This window comes from Ambystoma mexicanum, chromosome 6p (assembly GCF_040938575.1).
Source record: "Ambystoma mexicanum isolate Mex_15411 chromosome 6p, UKY_AmexF1_1, whole genome shotgun sequence".
NCBI classification, from domain to species: domain Eukaryota; kingdom Metazoa; phylum Chordata; class Amphibia; order Caudata; family Ambystomatidae; genus Ambystoma; species Ambystoma mexicanum.
In genome coordinates this window covers 44,769,512-44,787,520 of record NC_090935.1, presented here as the reverse complement: position 1 = coordinate 44,787,520, position 18,009 = coordinate 44,769,512, and the positions used below count along the sequence as shown (strand labels likewise).

Sequence of the window (18,009 nt, the reverse complement as noted above, 5' to 3'; positions counted from 1 at the left end):
CATTCTTTGCTATCTTTATTCTGGTGAGATATAATTAACACTTTTGTCGCCCTTCCTACTCTAATTTATCTACCCACGACGCTGAACATGAGCGCATGTCCTACTTAAAAACATGCAAGTGTGGTATATATGCACACAGATTTTGCCTACCACTCTTTGTTTACAACGTTTCTCGGTTTCTTTACTAAAACGTAACTTATATCAAACGTACTTTCAATACTTTTCATTGACATAATCATAAAAGAATGACTCCGCCTTCTTACATCCAGGAGTCTTCTCTACCTTCTGCACTAGATATGGCCATACCTATACATATACTCTACATTCTACTTAGGAAAAATGTTATCCGTTTGAAACCCCTGTATCCCTCACTATCTTTCACAGGTACTCACCTGGGTCCTCTTTCTTCTAATAATAATCAATGAGGAGAGCCACACACTTCTTGTGTCCACAGGTACCTAACTTTTCTTATAATGTTCCTTTCAACTGTATTGCTACACTATACTCCACTAAGGCCATATAGAAATTCCTCCTGTGCTCCAAAAATGGTACTTTTTCATCTGAAATATAAATCAACATTTTTACATAAACACATATATATATGTCTTCAGCGAAACAACTTTGTTAAAGGGACGTTATGGTTAAGTTGCACTAATAAAAATCTATCAAATTCAGTGAAAACACTTTGTTAAAGGGACATTATGGGTACAAGTTAAACCGAAAAGCCCTTGAATTTTGCCATTTATGGTAAGCTTAGCACCGTGCACTGCTAAGACTAGCACCCAAGTCATAAGTGGTGGCTGATATATTCGTGGACCAGGCACCGCCCCCTTCTTTCTACGCTCCATGAAACATTTAAGGTTTGATTAAAAAACATATTTACTTCTTTCAGCGGCATAATCATCATGGACATTGCATACACGTAGTGGTCTGGACCGACCCAGGGTATAGCGTGCCCTGTGCTTTGTTAAGGAGCAGGTGGGGGCCCACAGCATAGCTCGCAGGGGGGCCCCCAAATGTTGTGCTACGCCATTGCACCACTGGGTCTGACAAAGGGGTGGTGTGCAGTGTGCGCCTTAAAGTCTGCCATTGAGTGCCCAGGTGAGAAGCAACTCGTGGGTGTTTTCTATTTAAAATAACTTTGTGGTGCTACAGATTTATGTGTGCAGCAATGATATTACATTAAATGGTGGGGGCTTTTTAGGTCCTCTGGCCCCCAGTATTTCGCTTAGATAATACAAACTATGAGGGGTCTTGGGTATTCCCAGGTATTATACTCCAGCAAAGATGGCATTATCAGGTGCAATCCCCTGTGTGCACGCAGACCAGTCTAATAGGTCTAATAGGTTTTTTCTTCAATCATAGTGGTAGCTGACTCATAGATACATTTGAAACCAGGGAATTTTGTTGATACCAAATCCTGGTAAATGATTTAATTTTCAGGCCTTACTCGTGCAGCATTTTGTTCCTGGGTTAACAGCTGCACGCCCCTCCCCAGGTCTGTGCTTTTTTGGCTTGTTTAACACAGTTACGCCACAGATAATGAGTACTTCTGTGTCATTGATCTATAGATGTTTCATACACTAGTGGTAACCTGTGTTAGAGATTTTGGTTACCCTGTTACAAGTACTGCATTATGTATGTTTTACATATAGACCCAATGTCGAAACTGGAAAATGACATTCCCCAAGTGTGTGATCGTTGACAAATCATGCCTTGGCCATATCTGTCTTAAACACGGGTGCTAGACGCATCTTAAAAATGTGAAAGTAGTTTGCCATCACTTCCCGTGATGTTACTTTGGGGCGGGGGTCAAATGACATCACTTACTGTGATGTCATCAGGGGGTCAAGAGTCGTGTGAAGTCACATACACTACCACTGGCATTTTGGTGAAATGACGTCCGTGGGGGGAGTGTGCCCTTCGTTCTGTGAATTCCAAGGTGGAGTAACCTTGCTACTAAAATCAAATAAATAAACAGCCACTTTCCCAAAAACCTGGCTTTACTGTCTGACTTGAATCAATACATTAATGATACTCTGAAATAATGTATGTGTCTCATAACCATTTTTTTTATATATTATTATTTTCACATAACTTTAATTTGCTGCCAGCCACAAGCATAAATGGCTTAAAAAACACCTCTGGGTATCGTTTATAATGTTTTGTTTTATCTTTTACTTTATTCAAAAGACTGCTAGTGTCTCTCACACCAAAGACCTGTCACTCATTATACCACTGCAGTGGCCAGACACACATATAAGCACACACACCTCTAAAGAGAGAGAGAGAGAGACAAACAGAGAAATACAAAAGAGAGAAAGAAAGAGACAGAGAGAAAGAGAGAGAGAGGGGGGGAGAAAGAGACAGACAGAGAGAGTATGAGAGAGGGAGAAAGAGAGAGAGAGATAGAAAACCATCTCGGTATTGCTTTCAAAATGTTAATTGGGCAAGCTCAGAAATGAGAGAGACAAATGTGGGAGGAGCTGCTTAACGGTTTGGTGCTTTTAGGGTCCTTCAAGGGATAAAAAGGCAAACTCTGCCATCACGTCTCTCCCCCTGCTAGACGCCAGCTGCCCCTCTCCTCCCCGCCACCCGGTACAGCTGTACATCGTCTCTGTGGCCCTCTGTATCCTACCCCTGCTGTATAGCTGTTCTGTTGTTACCTCTGAAAGTGCTCTGTTATTGTAGTATCCATCTAGCATATGCCCTTGGTTGCGCGAGATGGAACCCTCTTTCTGGTCTCTCCTCGCGCTCCGAGTGCCTATGCTAGATGGATACTACATATGCTCCCCCTTATGGGTAGTTATAAATATAAATGCAATTGGGGAAAAAACAAAACAACAAACAGTACAAGGATAATTTGTATAATTCAAAGTCATCCAATTTATCCCATCCTCGTCGCCACTCAATGAAGTAAACAAATACGTATTGACAGATAATAAGTATGAAGTATTTATTCATATAATCAAGAAGTGTTAGCAATTGTAAGACCCCAGTCAGGCGGTCACTCAACAGAACACCAAATGACAGTTGGTGACAAGGAAAGCCTACGTCATAGCCTCGGTGCGTGAGGTGAGACCAGAAAGAGGGTGCCATCTCGCGCACCGAGGGCGTAGGCTAGATGGATACTACAGTTATGCATCTGTATAGTTGTATACCTCTGTAAAGCATTCCGTTGCTTTTTGAAGCTAGGTCTGTGCTCAATAAATACCATTATAATAATAATTTTAAAATTAAGAGGGTCAGGGAGAGCATGATATGCATTTCATTTTCCGTTATTTTATCTACTGTCTAATTCAGTGAGATAAAATGCGCCTGTGTTTCTGTTTGGATAGGACATATACTCCACAGAACCATGTCAGCCTTCCCGTAATCATCCTGCGCTTGTTAGTTTGCCACAGTGCCTGTCGAGTAGTAGACATTCATTCTAAGATGGCGGCTTGCAGTAATCAATGCCTGCTGAGTAGCAGACATTCATTCTAAGATGGCAGCTTGCAGTAATCAATTCCTGTCGAGTAGTAGACATTCATTCTAAGATGGCAGCTTGCAGTAATCAATTCCTGTCGAGTAGCAGACATTCATTCTAAGATGGCGGCCCGCAGTAGTCAATGCCTGCTGAGTAGCAGACATTCATTCTAAGATGGCAGCTTGCAGTAATCAATTCCTGCCGAGTAGCAGACATTCATTCTAAGATGGCGGCCCGCAGTAGTCAGTGCCTGCTGAGTAGCAGACATTCATTCTAAGATGGCGGCTTGCAGTAATCAATTCCTGCCGAGTAGCAGACATTCATTCTAAGATGGCAGCTTGCAGTAATCAATTCCTGCCGAGTAGCAGACATTCATTCTAAGATGGCGGCTTGCAGTAATCAATTCCTGCAGACATTCATTCTAAAATGGCGGCTTGAAGTAATCAATTCCTGCCGAGTAGCAGACATTCATTCTAAGATGGCAGCTTGCAGTAATCAATGCCTGCTGAGTAGCAGACATTCATTCTAAGATGGCGGCCCGCAGTAGTCAATGCCTGCTGAGTAGTAGACATTCATTCTAAGATGGCGGCCCGCAGTAGTCAATGCCTGCTGAGTAGCAGACATTCATTCTAAGATGGCGGCCCGCAGTAGTCAATGCCTGCTGAGTAGCAGACATTCATTCTAAGATGGCGGCCCGCAGTAGTCAATGCCTGCTGAGTAACAGACATTCATTCTAAGATGGCAGCTTGCAGTAATCAATTCCTGTCGAGTAGTAGACATTCATTCTAAGATGGCGGCCCGCAGTAGTCAATGCCTGCTGAGTAGCAGACATTCATTCTAAGATGGCGGCCCGCAGTAGTCAATGCCTGCTGAGTAGCAGACATTCATTCTAAAATGGCAGCTTGCAGTAATCAATTCCTGTCGAGTAGTAGACATTCATTCTAAGATGGCGGCCCGCAGTAGTCAACGCCTGCTGAGTAGCAGACATTCATTTTAAGATGGCGGCCCGCAGCAGTCAATGCCTGCTGAGTAGCAGACATTCATTCTAAGATGGCAGCTTGCAGTAATCAATTCCTGCCGAGTAGCAGGCATTCATTCTAAGATGGCGGCCCGCAGTAATCAATGCCTGCTGAGTAGCAGACATTCATTCTAAGATGGCAGCTTGCAGTAATCAATTCCTGCCGAGTAGCAGACATTCATTCTAAGATGGCAGCTTGCAGTAATCAATTCCTGCCGAGTAGCAGACATTCATTTTAAGATGGCGGCCCGCAGCAGTCAATGCCTGCTGAGTAGCAGACATTCATTCTAAGATGGCAGCTTGCAGTAATCAATTCCTGCCGAGTAGCAGGCATTCATTCTAAGATGGCGGCCCGCAGTAATCAATGCCTGCTGAGTAGCAGACATTCATTCTAAGATGGCAGCTTGCAGTAATCAACGCCTGCTGAGTAGCAGACATTCATTTTAAGATGGCGGCCCGCAGCAGTCAATGCCTGCTGAGTAGCAGACATTCATTCTAAGATGGCAGCTTGCAGTAATCAATTCCTGCCGAGTAGCAGACATTCATTCTAAGATGGCAGCTTGCAGTAATCAATTCCTGCCGAGTAGCAGACATTCATTCTAAGATGGCGGCCCGCAGTAATCAATGCCTGCTGAGTAGCAGACATTCATTCTAAGATGGCAGCTTGCAGTAATCAATTCCTGCCGAGTAGCAGACATTCATTCTAAGATGGCGGCCCGCAGTAATCAATGCCTGCTGAGTAGCAGACATTCATTCTAAGATGGCGGCTTGCAGTAATCAATTCCTGCCGAGTAGCAGACATTAATTCTAAGATGGGGGCCCACAGTAATCAATGCCTGCTGAGTAGCAGACATTCATTCTAAGATGGCGGCTTGCAGTAATCAATTCCTGCCGCATAGCGGACATTTATTCTAAGATGGCGGCCCACAGTAATCAATTCCTGTCGAGTAGCAGACATTCATCTAAGATGGCAGCCCATAGTAATCAATTCCTGCCGCGTAGCAGACATTCATTCTAAGATGGCGGCTGTTATTATTATTATTATGGTGTTTATTGAGTGCTGACCTGGCTTTGAGAAGTAATGGAGCGCTTTACAGAGGGGTGCACCATTAGAGATGCATAACAGAGCACTTTTCAAATGTAACAACAGAACAGATATACAGCCGGGGGTAGGATACTGAGGGGCACAGAGAAGGGATACATCTGAACCGGGTGGTGGGGAGGAGATGGGCGGGCAGTGTCTAGCAAGTTAAGTGGCACGAGAAATGACATGATGGTCTAGACTTCGATGCTAGAAATGCCTTTGGAGGGGCAGGTCCTCCTCGTCCGTGACCCACTTCTTCTCTGTGTGTTTTCTGTATGTTTTCTACCATAGGGGTCCAGTCTGGACCTCTGGCAGTGCAGCTCTTCATTTTTACCTTTTGTTGAACAGTACCCATGGAATACCATTATGGCACCATGGGTAGGGGTGCCCACTCATACCTCTAGTGTATGTATTTGGGCACCTGTGTACAGCCCACAGAGCAGTGCATGGGCTGGTGGCAGCTATATGCTGACTGGACAGTGGCTCTGGGTGTACTTCATGTTTGGGACACACAGACCCTGCCATAGGAATCAATGGATTCTACACAAAAGCAAGATGGCCACTGTAGCCTCTTGGTTTCTTTTGCCTTTGCCCCCTGTTTCTCAAAGTCCTGAGAAGCCCTGGCTCTGCCCCCTTCACCTGAATGACTGTTGGGTGGAAGGACCGTATATGGCTCTGGGGCTGCCAATTCCAGACTGGCTGGAGCCTTCCCGGGGACTGCTTGTTGTGCGTGTTCCGTTAGGGAAGGACCTGAGTGAATGGAGAGAGGAGTCCCTTTGCATTCTGTGTTGTGGGTGTCTGGTTTTGGTCACAATGCCCCTGGTCCTGCCTGAGCCAACCCTGTCTGAAACTGGAGGGAATGCAACATGTGCCATGAAAGGCTAGGCAGTGTCTCCACTTCACATTCACTGATTTGCATGTCTGGTTTTAGGTGAATGGGCTGAATGCCTGTGAGCCTGAATGGGTGCTGCATGATGAATGCCCTAGTATGTGATTGGCTGTCTGAGCCTAGCTCATCCTGAGTGAATGGGGAGATTTGTGGGGACCCCACACTCACCTCCAGAAACCAGAAGAAGAAACCTGGAGTGTTTTGAAACTTGTATCCTGAATCCAGCTGGAGGAAGAAGTCTGCTGCTTCAACTCTTCAAGGAATCCAAATACTGCTATGCTGATTCGAGGACTGAACCAGGGAGGACCTGTACAGGCGACCTCTTCTCATAGCTAAGAGGGGACATCGTGCAACTGCTAGTCTTCACACAAAGTGTCCTGGGAGCAAATCCTGCATGCCTGCCGTCCTGGTGAGGTACTTTTGTGAGTCCAGAAGAAGAGTGTATGGACATCTTGAGCCAAAGAAGTCCACCAGTGTTTCCCAGGGTGCAGCGTTCGTTCATAACTACTAGGAAGCCAGATTTCAGTGTATCGCCCAGAAGAGGGGGTACACTGGCATAGTGTTGCCCAATGTCTGGAGCTTGCCAAGTTCTAACCATCTGAAGAAATCTTCAAAGGACACTGCAACTAAGACATCTGTCCCCTTTTCCTCGACTGAGGTAGTCCAGAGTCGCTGCCTGCAGAGCAGTACCTGCTAGTGGGTTTTTCGCCACCAAACCATGAAGAACGTGTCTCTTGGGTACAGACTTGGTGCTGGTCCACTGTTTAGTCCGGTGCTCAAGTCCAAGTCACCAGAAGCCATCCTGTCATCCGTCTTGTGTCTGCAGCACCAAAGAACTGAAAGACGGCCATCCGCAAAATACCAAAACTCAACACCTACTTCTGTCACTGCAACCGTCGCCATTGAGGGTCATCAATGGAAGCCAAAGGACTCATCTTCACCTGCCAAGCCTTATCGAGGTCCAGAGTGAGTTTCAGCTTTGTGGGACATCCACAGCCAGAGTAACAACCCAAGCAAGGAGACTGCCAGTGCGCCAGCCGCATGCGCCACTTGTTCGCCAAATTCTATGAATTACCCCCTATGTGATTTAGCACTACTTAATGGTCAATATATTTATTGCAGACAAGCGCACACACTAGAAAGTGGTTAAAGTTTACATTACACAAATTGAAGAGACTCAGGGGTTAGTCTCGAATTCCACAGATGTGAAGCTATCCCAGCACCCTCAACTTTTAGCTACTTCTAACCTAAGTGCACACACTCCAGGTTTTCCCCATTTTATGACAGATTCATTCTAAAATGGCAGCTCATAGTAATCAATTCCTGCAGAGTAGCAGACATTAATTCTAAAATGGCAGCCCATAGTAATCAATTCCTACCAAGTAGCAGACATTTATTCTAAAATGCCGGTCCACAGTAATCAATTCCTGCTGAGTTGCAGAAATTCATCTAAGATGGCAGCTTTCAGTAATCAATTCCTGTCGAGTAGCAGCCATTGAGCTAAAATGACGTCTTACAGTAATCAATTCCTGCCGAGTAGCAGACATTCATTCTAAGATGGCGGCTCGCAGTAATCAATTCCTGCTGAGTGACATACATTAATTCTAAGATGACGGCTTGCAGTAATCATTTCCTGCTGAGTGACATACATTCATTCTAAGATGACGGCTTGCAGTAATCAATTCTTGCCGAGTAGCAGACATTCACTCTAAGATGGCAGCCCACAGTAATCAATTCCTGCCGAGTAGCAGAAATTCATCTAAAATGGCGGCTTGCAGTAATCAATTCCTGCCGAGTAGCAGACATTCATCTAAGATGGCAGCTCGCAGTAATCAATTCCTGCCGAATAGCAGACATTCATTCTAAGATGGCTGTTTGCATTACCTCCACGTCCACTCTTCCTCGTCCCAGTACTAACTTCATGAGGCACCTCCCTCCGACACAGGACCTTCTCCTATTTCTTTAAATCTCTATAACTTCTCCCCCACTTCCATGTCACTCAGTTTAATTTTTCCTGCCTCCGGCAGGTTGGACTTTTTCTTCCCAGTGCGGGGCACCAGGGAGCACCGATTGCTGGCCCCCTGGGGGGGGCTGTGTGGCGGGGTCCTCGGCTCCTTCAGGTGCGGCGCTGCTCCTGGGCCCCCTGCGGGGCTTGGGGTCACAGTTGAGCTGGATTGCCTCGCTCGGTTCTTTGCTGGGCTTCGGACCGCAGCGTGAGCATTGTGTCCCAGGTCCTGCACGGCCGGGGGAAGGTAAGGAGAGGGGAGGACTGGGCTTGATGTTTTTCCCCTCTCCTCCTGTTTTGGCCATCTTGATTCGACTTGGCAGTATGGGCTAGCCTTCCCTTTTGTTGTGAGGCCTCTCTGCTTCTTGTCGTGGGGTGACAGTGGCAGAGAGTCTTTGGGAGTGCGGGGCTCTGTTCTGTCTCAGGCATGTCACATACCACCTGCTCCTCAGAGACACACGGCCCAGGATGCACCGGATGTTAGCTGCATTATCTGGGGGAAGGTAAGCAGAGGGGAGGACTGTGCTTGACATTTTTCCCCTCTCCTGCTGGTATGGCCATCTTGACTCCTTCAACATACCGTTTTCCTCGTGCTTTGTGTGCACATCTTTATTGGAAATGATGGCAAGCACTTGGCAGTATGGGCTAAGCCTTCCCTTTTGTTGTGAGGCCTCTCTGCTTCTTGTCGTGGGGTGACTGTGACAAAGTATTTGAAAGTGCGGGGGCTCTGTTCTGTCGCAGGCATGTCACATACCACCCGCTCCTCAGAGACACACGGCCCAGGATGCACCGGATGTTAGCTGCATTATCTGGGGGAAGGTAAGGAGAGGGGAGGACTGTGCTTGATGTTTTCCCCTCTCTTGCTGGTATGGCCATCTTGACTCCTTCGAAAGGCTGTTACCTCGTGCTCTGTGTACACATCTTTATTGGAAATGATGGCAAGCACTTGGCAGTATGGGCTAAGCCAACCCTTTTGTTGTGAGGCCTCTCTGCTTCTTGTCGTGGGGTGACTGTGACAGAGTATTTGAAAGAGTGGGGGCTCTGTACTGTCACAGGCATGTCACATACCACCCGCTCCTCAGACACACACAGCCCAGGATGCACCGGATGTTGGCTGCATTCCTTGCGTGTTGCCTGTGAATACGGCGCAGATTTGGACACGTCTGCAAGCGGCCGGAAGGGTACCGGCCTGGCATAGTCTACACTTCGGGTTCGAGTCTCAGCGGTGCTGACTCGGTCCTTCATCCTTCCTAGACCGACGCATTGGAACGATTTAGAGCATGGGGCTGCCAGCTACTGGATACAGGGCTCAAGCCACCTCTCAGTCATGTGGCGTGTTAGTGGTGTGTTTGGGTCTGTGCTAGCTATGGACGCAGACTCCTTGTCCTGTCCTCTTCCTCTAAACTGCATGAGGGAAAGTCTAAGGAGTTGATTTGCTTTTCCCTTGTCCGGCATGGGATTATGGAAAATGCATCATGGAAGTAACGGCCATGCAGGGGGTTCCCAGTGTCTCTTCTTTTAGGGCCTAGGTCCTCCGGTGCCGACGTGTTGCTTTCACGCCTCCTCTCAGACTTGTGGGAAGTGATAGGGCACATGGTGGCACATGTCTGTGCTTAGAGGGGTTCTCAGAGCCCCTGGTGCCGGTGGAGGGGGATGTCACTTCAGTGGGTTTTTCCAGTGTAGGAATACCCCAGGTGGGGGGTTGCCTTTGATGTCTGCTATCCGGGATGGATTGCTTTGCCCTCCTTTGTGACAGTATTCTGCTCTTTGACGCCAGCCTGGTGGCTCCTCTGTCGGCTGGGGGGGCCCTGGTCTGCTGGACCATAGGCATACCTCAGGTAGGGGGTTGCCTTTGATGTCAGCTATCCGGGATGGATTGCTTTGCCCCGCTCTGTGACAGTACTCTTCCCTTTTGACGCCAGCCTGGTGGCTCCTCTGTCGGCTGAGGGGGCCATAGTCTGCTGGACTTCTGGGCTGTCCAGTATCTTCCTTTTGATAGGTCAGATCTTTTTGTGGGCTGACAAGCATGCTGTTATATTGTGGCGCAGGCCTGTTTCAACGTCCTGTGATTTCCCTCTGGTGCAAGTGCAGTGACTGGCGGTTTTCCCTGGCTCCTCGTCTCTATCTTCTCTAAGCTGTATGGGACGGTGGGGTTCGGCTTCCTGGGTAATGGGCTCCTTCCGGAGGGGGGTATCGGTTGCAGTACCTGTCTCCTCCTGTCCAGGTTTGCATGGTTAGGACTTTGGTACCCAGCTCACGGTCCAAGTAGTTGGCCATGGGATCCGTTCTCTAGGAAGAATTGTTGTGGGTTACCGTCTTGCCCGTTCCTCTCCCTGTTCAGGGTCAAGTTTTCTACTTGCGGGTGTTCCTGGTCTCTATGCCTTCTAGGATGTGTCAACTGCTTATGGGTCTCAAGACCCTGCACTGCTTGTCCGGACGTCTGGGGAGAGTGTACTCTGGATGTTGTGCAGGGGGGGCGCTTGCTGGCTGGTCTGGGCTGGGTTCTCAGAAGGCAGTGTGTCTCGGCTCGCCTGTTGCTGAAGTTACGGGGCACGTGGCGTCTTGCGTTTTTTCGGTTCCTTGAGCCCGTCTTCGGTTATGTCCCCTGGTGTCTTATACTCTCTCCCACTGGTTTCCGACGTCTCGGCTTTCGTAGTTGTGTTTTCGGTGTCCCCAGCGCTGCGAGTCTCCCCGCTGTGGTGGCGGGGGGTTTCAGGTCTACAGGCTGAGGTGTGCATGGTCCATCCTCCTGTGGCCTCTCTTACTACCGACGCCAGCAGAAAGGGTCTACATTGGGGGTCCTCTCAGCTCAAGGGTTGTGAGATCTGGGGAGAGCCGGCGATCATCCAATTGGCAAGAGTTGTGCCATTGTCCAAGCACTGGTGTACTACAAGGAGTTGCTGGACGGTCGGCGGTTTTGATCCGATCGGACAATACGACGGCCTTGGCATATGTCAACTGCAAAAGGGGTTCCGGGTGTTCCTTGAATGCTCTGGCAGCGCTGATAGGCACCTGGGAGAAATCTCATCTGGTGTCTCTGGTGGCCTCACGTATCAGAAGGGTGGACAATGTTCAAGCGGATCTTCTCAGATGCCGGTTTTCACTCCTCGGCGGAACTGGTCCTGTTGGCCCAGGTCTTTGCAGTGACCTGTATCAGATTAGGGTCCCCGGTTCTAGACCTGTTTGCATCCCCGGCCACAGCAGAAGTTCGCCTCTTCTGCTCTCGGTTTCAGGCCGGGGGGATTGGGGAATGGACGCCCTCTCTGTACAGTGGCCTTGGTGTTTTCCTTTATGCCTTTCCGCCTATTCCCCTTCTGCCCCGGGTGGTTTGGCGCATCAGAGTGTCCAGGGTGACTGTGCTGTTGTTAGCTCAGTTCTGGTCCCGCCGGAGTTGGCTCCCCTCTCTGTTGGAGCTTCGGTCCTAGGAACCTTGGCTGATTCCGAGGTGGCCGTGTCCCCTTCAAGGGGATCTGCGGTTGGATTTCCACTGGATGCAATGGGCAGTGTGGCTATTGCTCAGTCTAGGTTGATATCTCAGGGGTTCCCAGATCCTGTAGTTGAGTACATAATGGATGCTCTTAGACAGTCCACTCTGAAGGTGTTCTGTTAAAGGGCTTCCCCCTTGGGATCTCCCTCTTGTATTATGGTTCCTTCAAGGGCCTCCTTTTGAGCCCTTTTCCGAGATTGATATCAAACATCTTACATTGAAATCTGTTTTTCTTATTGCCTTCGCTTCTGCCCGTAGGCTTGGGGAGATTGGGGCTCTCTTATATCACCCTCCTTTCCTGAGGGTGCTGCCAGACTCGGTGCTGCTGAGATGTGGTCCGAAGTTCCTCCCTTAAATTGTATCTCGGTTTTCATACCTCTCAGGATCTGGTTCTCCCTGACTTCTTTCATGATTCGAGAATGCATGAGGAGGTGGCTTGGCTTAACATTATGTCCGGCGGGACGTGTTGGAGTATTTGGCTAGGTTTGCTTTTTCCCACCAATCTGATAGTCTTCTGATTGCTTGTGGTCCGGCTGGGGCTGGGCAAAACGCATCTGTGGTTTCCATTTTCCGATGGTTCCGGGTTGTGATCCCAGTGCCTATATGGCTTTTGGCCTGCCTGTGCCTGCGCACGATCAGGGGCGGTCCTCCAGGGGTTTGGCGGCTTCCTGGGCCGATGCAAGGAGGGTTTTTCTCTGCAAGAGATTTGTATGGCTGCCGCCTTGGCTGGTCTAGGGATTTCCATCAACCGCTATGGGTTGAGTTTCTCCCACTCGGGGGGGTTGGTTCCTTCGTGGTTGGAGTTTTATCTGTGAGGATGTTAATTAAGAGTTATTGTGGGTGTTTGCTGCACTGTTTTTAGCTCTGTTTCTCATTGGGACCTTTTCCCCATTGCTGCTTTGGTATACCTCATGAAGTAAGTACTGGGACGAGGAAGAGTGGACGTGGAGGTAATGCTCTGATTACTTACCGGTAATCTTCATTACTCCTAGTCCTACTCTTCCTCGTCACCGTACTGACGACCCTCCTCACCCTCCCTGCGGGGAAGGTCCCATGCTCTGGCTTGGTAATATGAAACTGAGTGACGTGGATGTGGGGGAGGAGTTATAGGAATTTAAAGAAATAGAAGAAGGTCCTGTGTCGGAGGCAGGGGCCTCATGAAGTAAGTACTGTGACGAGGAAGAATAGGACTCGGAGTAATGAAGACTACCAGTAAGTAATCAGAGCATTCCTGTCGAGTAGCAGACATTCATCTAAGATGGCAGCCCATAGTAATCAATTCCTGCCGAATAGCATTCATTCTAAGATGGTGGCCCACAGTGATCAATTCCTGTCAAGTGGCAGACATTCATCTAAGATGGCAGCCCATAGTAATCAATTCCTGCGAAGTGGCTGACATTCTTTCTAAAATGGCAGCTCGCAGTAATCAATTCCTGCCGAATAGCATTCATTCTAAGATGTCGGCCCACAGTGATCAAATTCCTGTCGAGTAGCAGACATTCATCTAAGATGGCAGCTCGCAGTAATCAATTCCTGCCGAATCGCATTCATTCTAAAATGGCAGCCCACAGTGATCAATTCCTGTCGAGTCGAAGACATTCATCTAAGATGGCACCCCATAGTAATCAATTCCTGCCGAATAGCATTTATTCTAAGCTGGCGGCCCACAGTGATTAATTCCTGTCAAGTAGCAGACATTCATCTAAGATGGCAGCCCATAGTAATCAATTCCTGGCAAGTGGCTGACATTCTTTCTAAAATGAGGCCCACAGTGATCAATTCCTGTCGAGTAGCAGACATTCATCTAAGATGGCAGCTCGTAGTAATCAATTCCTGCCGAATAGCATTCATTCTAAGATGGTGGCCCACAGTGATCAAATTCCTGTCCAGTAGCAGACATTCATCTAAGATGGCAGCTCGTAGTAATCAATTCCTGCCAAACAGCATTCATTCTAAGATGGCGGCCCACAGTGATTAATTCCTGTCAAGTAGCAGACATTCATCTAAAATGGCAGCCCATAGTAATCAATTCCTGGCAAGTGGCTGACATTCTTTCTAAAATGAGGCCCACAGTGATCAATTCCTGTCCAGTAGCAGACATTCATCTAAGATGGCAGCTCGTAGTAATCAATTCCTGCCAAACAGTATTCATTCTAAGATGGCGGCCCACAGTGATCAATTCCTGTCGAGTAGCAGACATTTACACTAAGATTGAGGTCACAGTAGTCAATTTGAGTGCTCATTTGGGTGTTCATTTACATACTTACATTTGGTTATTCGCCACTGATGATTACTTCAATGTTTTAAGAGAAACACTGCAGACAATGTCGCTCCTTAACCACTGTAAAAATACATATTAAAACATACCTTCCTTGACTTTTTGTGAAGGTGGCTGCCGACGGTCTCCAACACTTTAATCCTAAAAAGCCTTGAAAATGTGTTTTGCGCTGTTCTAGGCTAGGAAAGTGTTATTACAGTAGGGCGTTCTACCATGTAGTCAATCATTTGCAGATATCGTAACATACAAGAATCGATGATGCCTAGATGGTTCGTTCTCGCGAGATTATGTTTGTGGATTTTAGACTGGGATTTCTTTTTACAGTGGTAAGATTTCAGCACTACGATACACTAACACCCCCTCGTAAAAACGAAGCAATGCAAATAAAGAGTTATAAAAGCTTTGCATTAAAAATTAAATATAATCAGTAGTAATAAAGAAAAGAAAAAGGAAACTGATGCTTAATACTTTAATGGTAAGCGTTATATTCAGTACAGACGTTAATGTTTTAGAAGAAGATAAATAACCATTGCAATTGGAAATGTTAAAGGAGGTGACTACAGCCATCACCCTACAGCTGTGCCGTAAACAGATAATTCTCAAGGGGTGTCCTGTCCACATGAAAAGGCGGGCACCCCTCGTAGCCCCAATGCTCTCCCATTATATCCGCATGAACTACTGGCCATTCCCACTGTTTTCTCAATCCTTCGGAGATAGATTGGGTCTGGGCCACTTTGCTCGCTCGCCCCCACCCAAGCTAAACATGCAGACACCTCTCTCTGTAGCCTGCCTCGGATTTATGTCCCCAACTTTGACACATATCACATTGGAAATCGTGCGATGTAGGACTTTTGAAATGGTTATTTTCCCGAGAATCAGGTATTTTGTAATTTTTGGTACGAACACCATGTTAAAACTGCTTTCTTTATTGTCTGTGTGTTCGTTTAAAGCCATAGTTATTTTCCCAATCGTCTTTGTTCATGTGGGGTCCTTGTCATTTGTTATACTGTGTACTTTTAAATGGTGTGCCTGAGAAATCTCTGAACTGGGCGATGCCCCATTGTTCCCAGTATGCCAGAGACCCCTGCTAGGCCAACACAGCTGGCGACATTTGCTATTAACACATCGTTTGGTTCATGATTGTCTCCTATAATCATAACATTGTGTATCAACATTTGTTTCACCCCCAGGGCTGCATTGGTACTGCCCGGAAGGCTGGACGTTGGGCAATGGGGTGTGCTATTTCCTATCAGAAGAGAAGGGGTTCTGGGCCACCGCCCAGAAGGACTGCTTTGCCAAAGGTGGAAACCTGGTGATCATCAGAAGCAACAAGGAACTGGTAAACTGATTCCTGTCACGAATATATATGGGTGAAGTCCTTACAGTGCACATGGGTGTATATGTGTGTGTGTGCACTGAGACTGGAAATGTGTGGGCTTCCGCGCAAGAGTTCCCATTGGTGATGCATGTATGTGGTTATGGATGGCCTGGCATGGATGAGTTGAGTTCATCAGACACTTGGCTGTATCTTGCCATCTGTTTTGAGGGGTGACACTGTTTCTCCATAATCTTCCATTGTAAAACCCTCTACACTCTCTCACTACACACCGGCAGCAGGTGTTCCTCTTTACTGATTCCCAGGCACTCTCCGGAACTCTCCTAAGCTTCATATTTAAATCCTATGTATTTCCACCACATGAAACATTTTGGACATAAACTGAAATGCTCTAATATTGAATATTTGTATCAAATCAAGGAGTTCTGCCCATTAGCATTGGCTTGGATACAATGATTCCAGTGGCACCCACTAAATAGGACAAAATGGCCGGCATGGTTCCATTTCAGGACCAGCCATAGGATGAGGCAGGAGGGTTCTGGAGCAGTGGAGGGCATAGACTGAAAGTGATGGAGGTAGGGAAGAACAGGATTAGACAGGAGGGTGCTGGAGCAGTGGAGGGTATAGACTGAAGAAGATGGAGGTAGGGAAGAAAGAGGATTAGGCAGGGGGTGCTGGAGCAGTGGAGGGCATAGACTGAAGGTGATGGAGGTAGGGAAGAAACAGGATTAGGCAGGAGGGTGCTGGGGCAGTGGAGGGTATAGACTGAAGATGATGGAGGAAGGGAAGAAAGAGAATTAGGTAGGACGGTGCTGGAGAAGCTGAGGGTATAGACTGAAGGTGATGGAGGTAGGGAAGAAAGAGGATTGGGCAGGAGGGTGCTGGAGAAGCTGAGGGTATAGACTGAAGGTGATGGAGGTAGGGAAGGAAGAGGATTAGGCAGGAGGGTGCTGGAGCAGTGGAGGGCATAGACTGAAGTTGATGGAGGTAGGGAAGAAAGAGAATTAGGCAGGAGGGTGCTGGAGAAGCTGAGGGTATAGACTGAAGATGATGGGGGTAGGAAGAAAGAGGAATAGGCAGGGGGTGCTGGAGCAGCGGAGGACATAGACTGAAGATGATGGAGGAAGGGAAGAAAGAGGATTCGGCAGGAGGGTGTTGGAGTAGCTGAGGGTATAGACTGAAGATTATGGGGGTAGGAAGAAAGAGGATTAGGCAGGGGGTGCTGGAGCAGTGGAGGGTATAGACTGAAGATGATGAGGTAGGGAAGAAAGAGGATTAGGCAGGGGATGCTGGAGCAGCTGAGGGTATAGACTGAATATGATGGGGCTAGGGAAGAAAGAGGATTAGGCAGGGGGTGCTGGAGCAGTGGAGGGTATAGAGTGAAGATGATGAGGTAGGGAAGAAAGAGGATTAGGCAGGGGGTGCTGGAGCAGTGGAGGGTATAGACTGAATATGATGGAGGTAGGGGAGAAAGAGGATTAGGCAGGAGGGTGCTGGGGCAGTGGAGGGTATAGACTGAAGATGATGGAGGAAGGGGAAAAAGAGAATTCGGCAGGAGGGTGCTGGAGAAGCTGAGGGTATAGACTGAAGGTGATGGAGGTAGGGAAGAAAGAGGATTAGGCAGGAGGGTGCTGGAGAAGCTGAGGGTATAGACTGAAGGTGATGGAGGTAGGGAAGAAAGAGGATTAGGCAGGAGGGTGCTGGAGCAGTGGAGGGCATAGACTGAAGATGATGGAGGAAGGGAAGAAAGAGGATTAGGCAGGAGGGTGTTGGAGAATTTGAGGGTATAGACTGAAGGTGATGGAGGTAGGGAAGAAAGAGGATTAGGCAGCAGGATGCTGGAGCAGTGGAGGACATAGACTGAAGATGATGGAGGAAGGAATGAAAGAGAATTAGGCAGGAGGGTGCTGGAGAAGCTGAGGGTATAGACGGAAGATGATGGGGGTAGGAAGAAAGAGGATTTCGCAGTGGGTGCTGGAGCAGCGGAGGGCATAGACTGAAGATGATGGAGGAAGGGAAGAAAGAGGATTCGGCAGGAGGGTGCTGGAGTAGCTGAGGGTATAGACTGAAGATTATGGGGGTAGGAAGAAAGAGGATTAGGCAGGGGGTGCTCGAGCAGTGGAGGGTATAGACTGAAGATGATGAGGTAGGGAAGAAAAGATTAGGCAGGGGGTGCTGGAGCAGCAGAGGGAATAGACTAAAGATGATGGAGGTAGGGAAGAAAGAGGATTAGGCAGGGGGTGCTGGAGCAGCAGAGGGAATAGACTAAAGATGATGGAGGTAGGGAAGAAAGAGGATTAGGCAGGGGGTGCTGGAGCAGCAGAGGGCATAGACTGAAGATGATGGAGGTAGGGAAGAAAGAGGATTAGGCAGGAGGGTGCTGGAGCAGCTGAGGGTGTAGACTGAAAATGATGGAGGTAGGGAAGAAAGAGGTTTAGGCAGG

The 18,009-nt window shown here is 47.9% G+C and overlaps 1 protein-coding gene across 1 annotated transcript in view; it reads left to right on the top strand.

Moving 5' to 3' along the window:
- Window positions 1-18,009, top strand: part of LOC138511190 (killer cell lectin-like receptor subfamily B member 1B allele A) — a 78,715-nt gene that overhangs the window by 34,079 nt on the left and 26,627 nt on the right. The window contains exon 4 of the mRNA XM_069626701.1: window positions 15,421-15,569. Coding sequence (XP_069482802.1) covers window positions 15,421-15,569 — 149 coding nt within the window. The remainder of the gene's footprint in view (window positions 1-15,420; window positions 15,570-18,009) is intronic.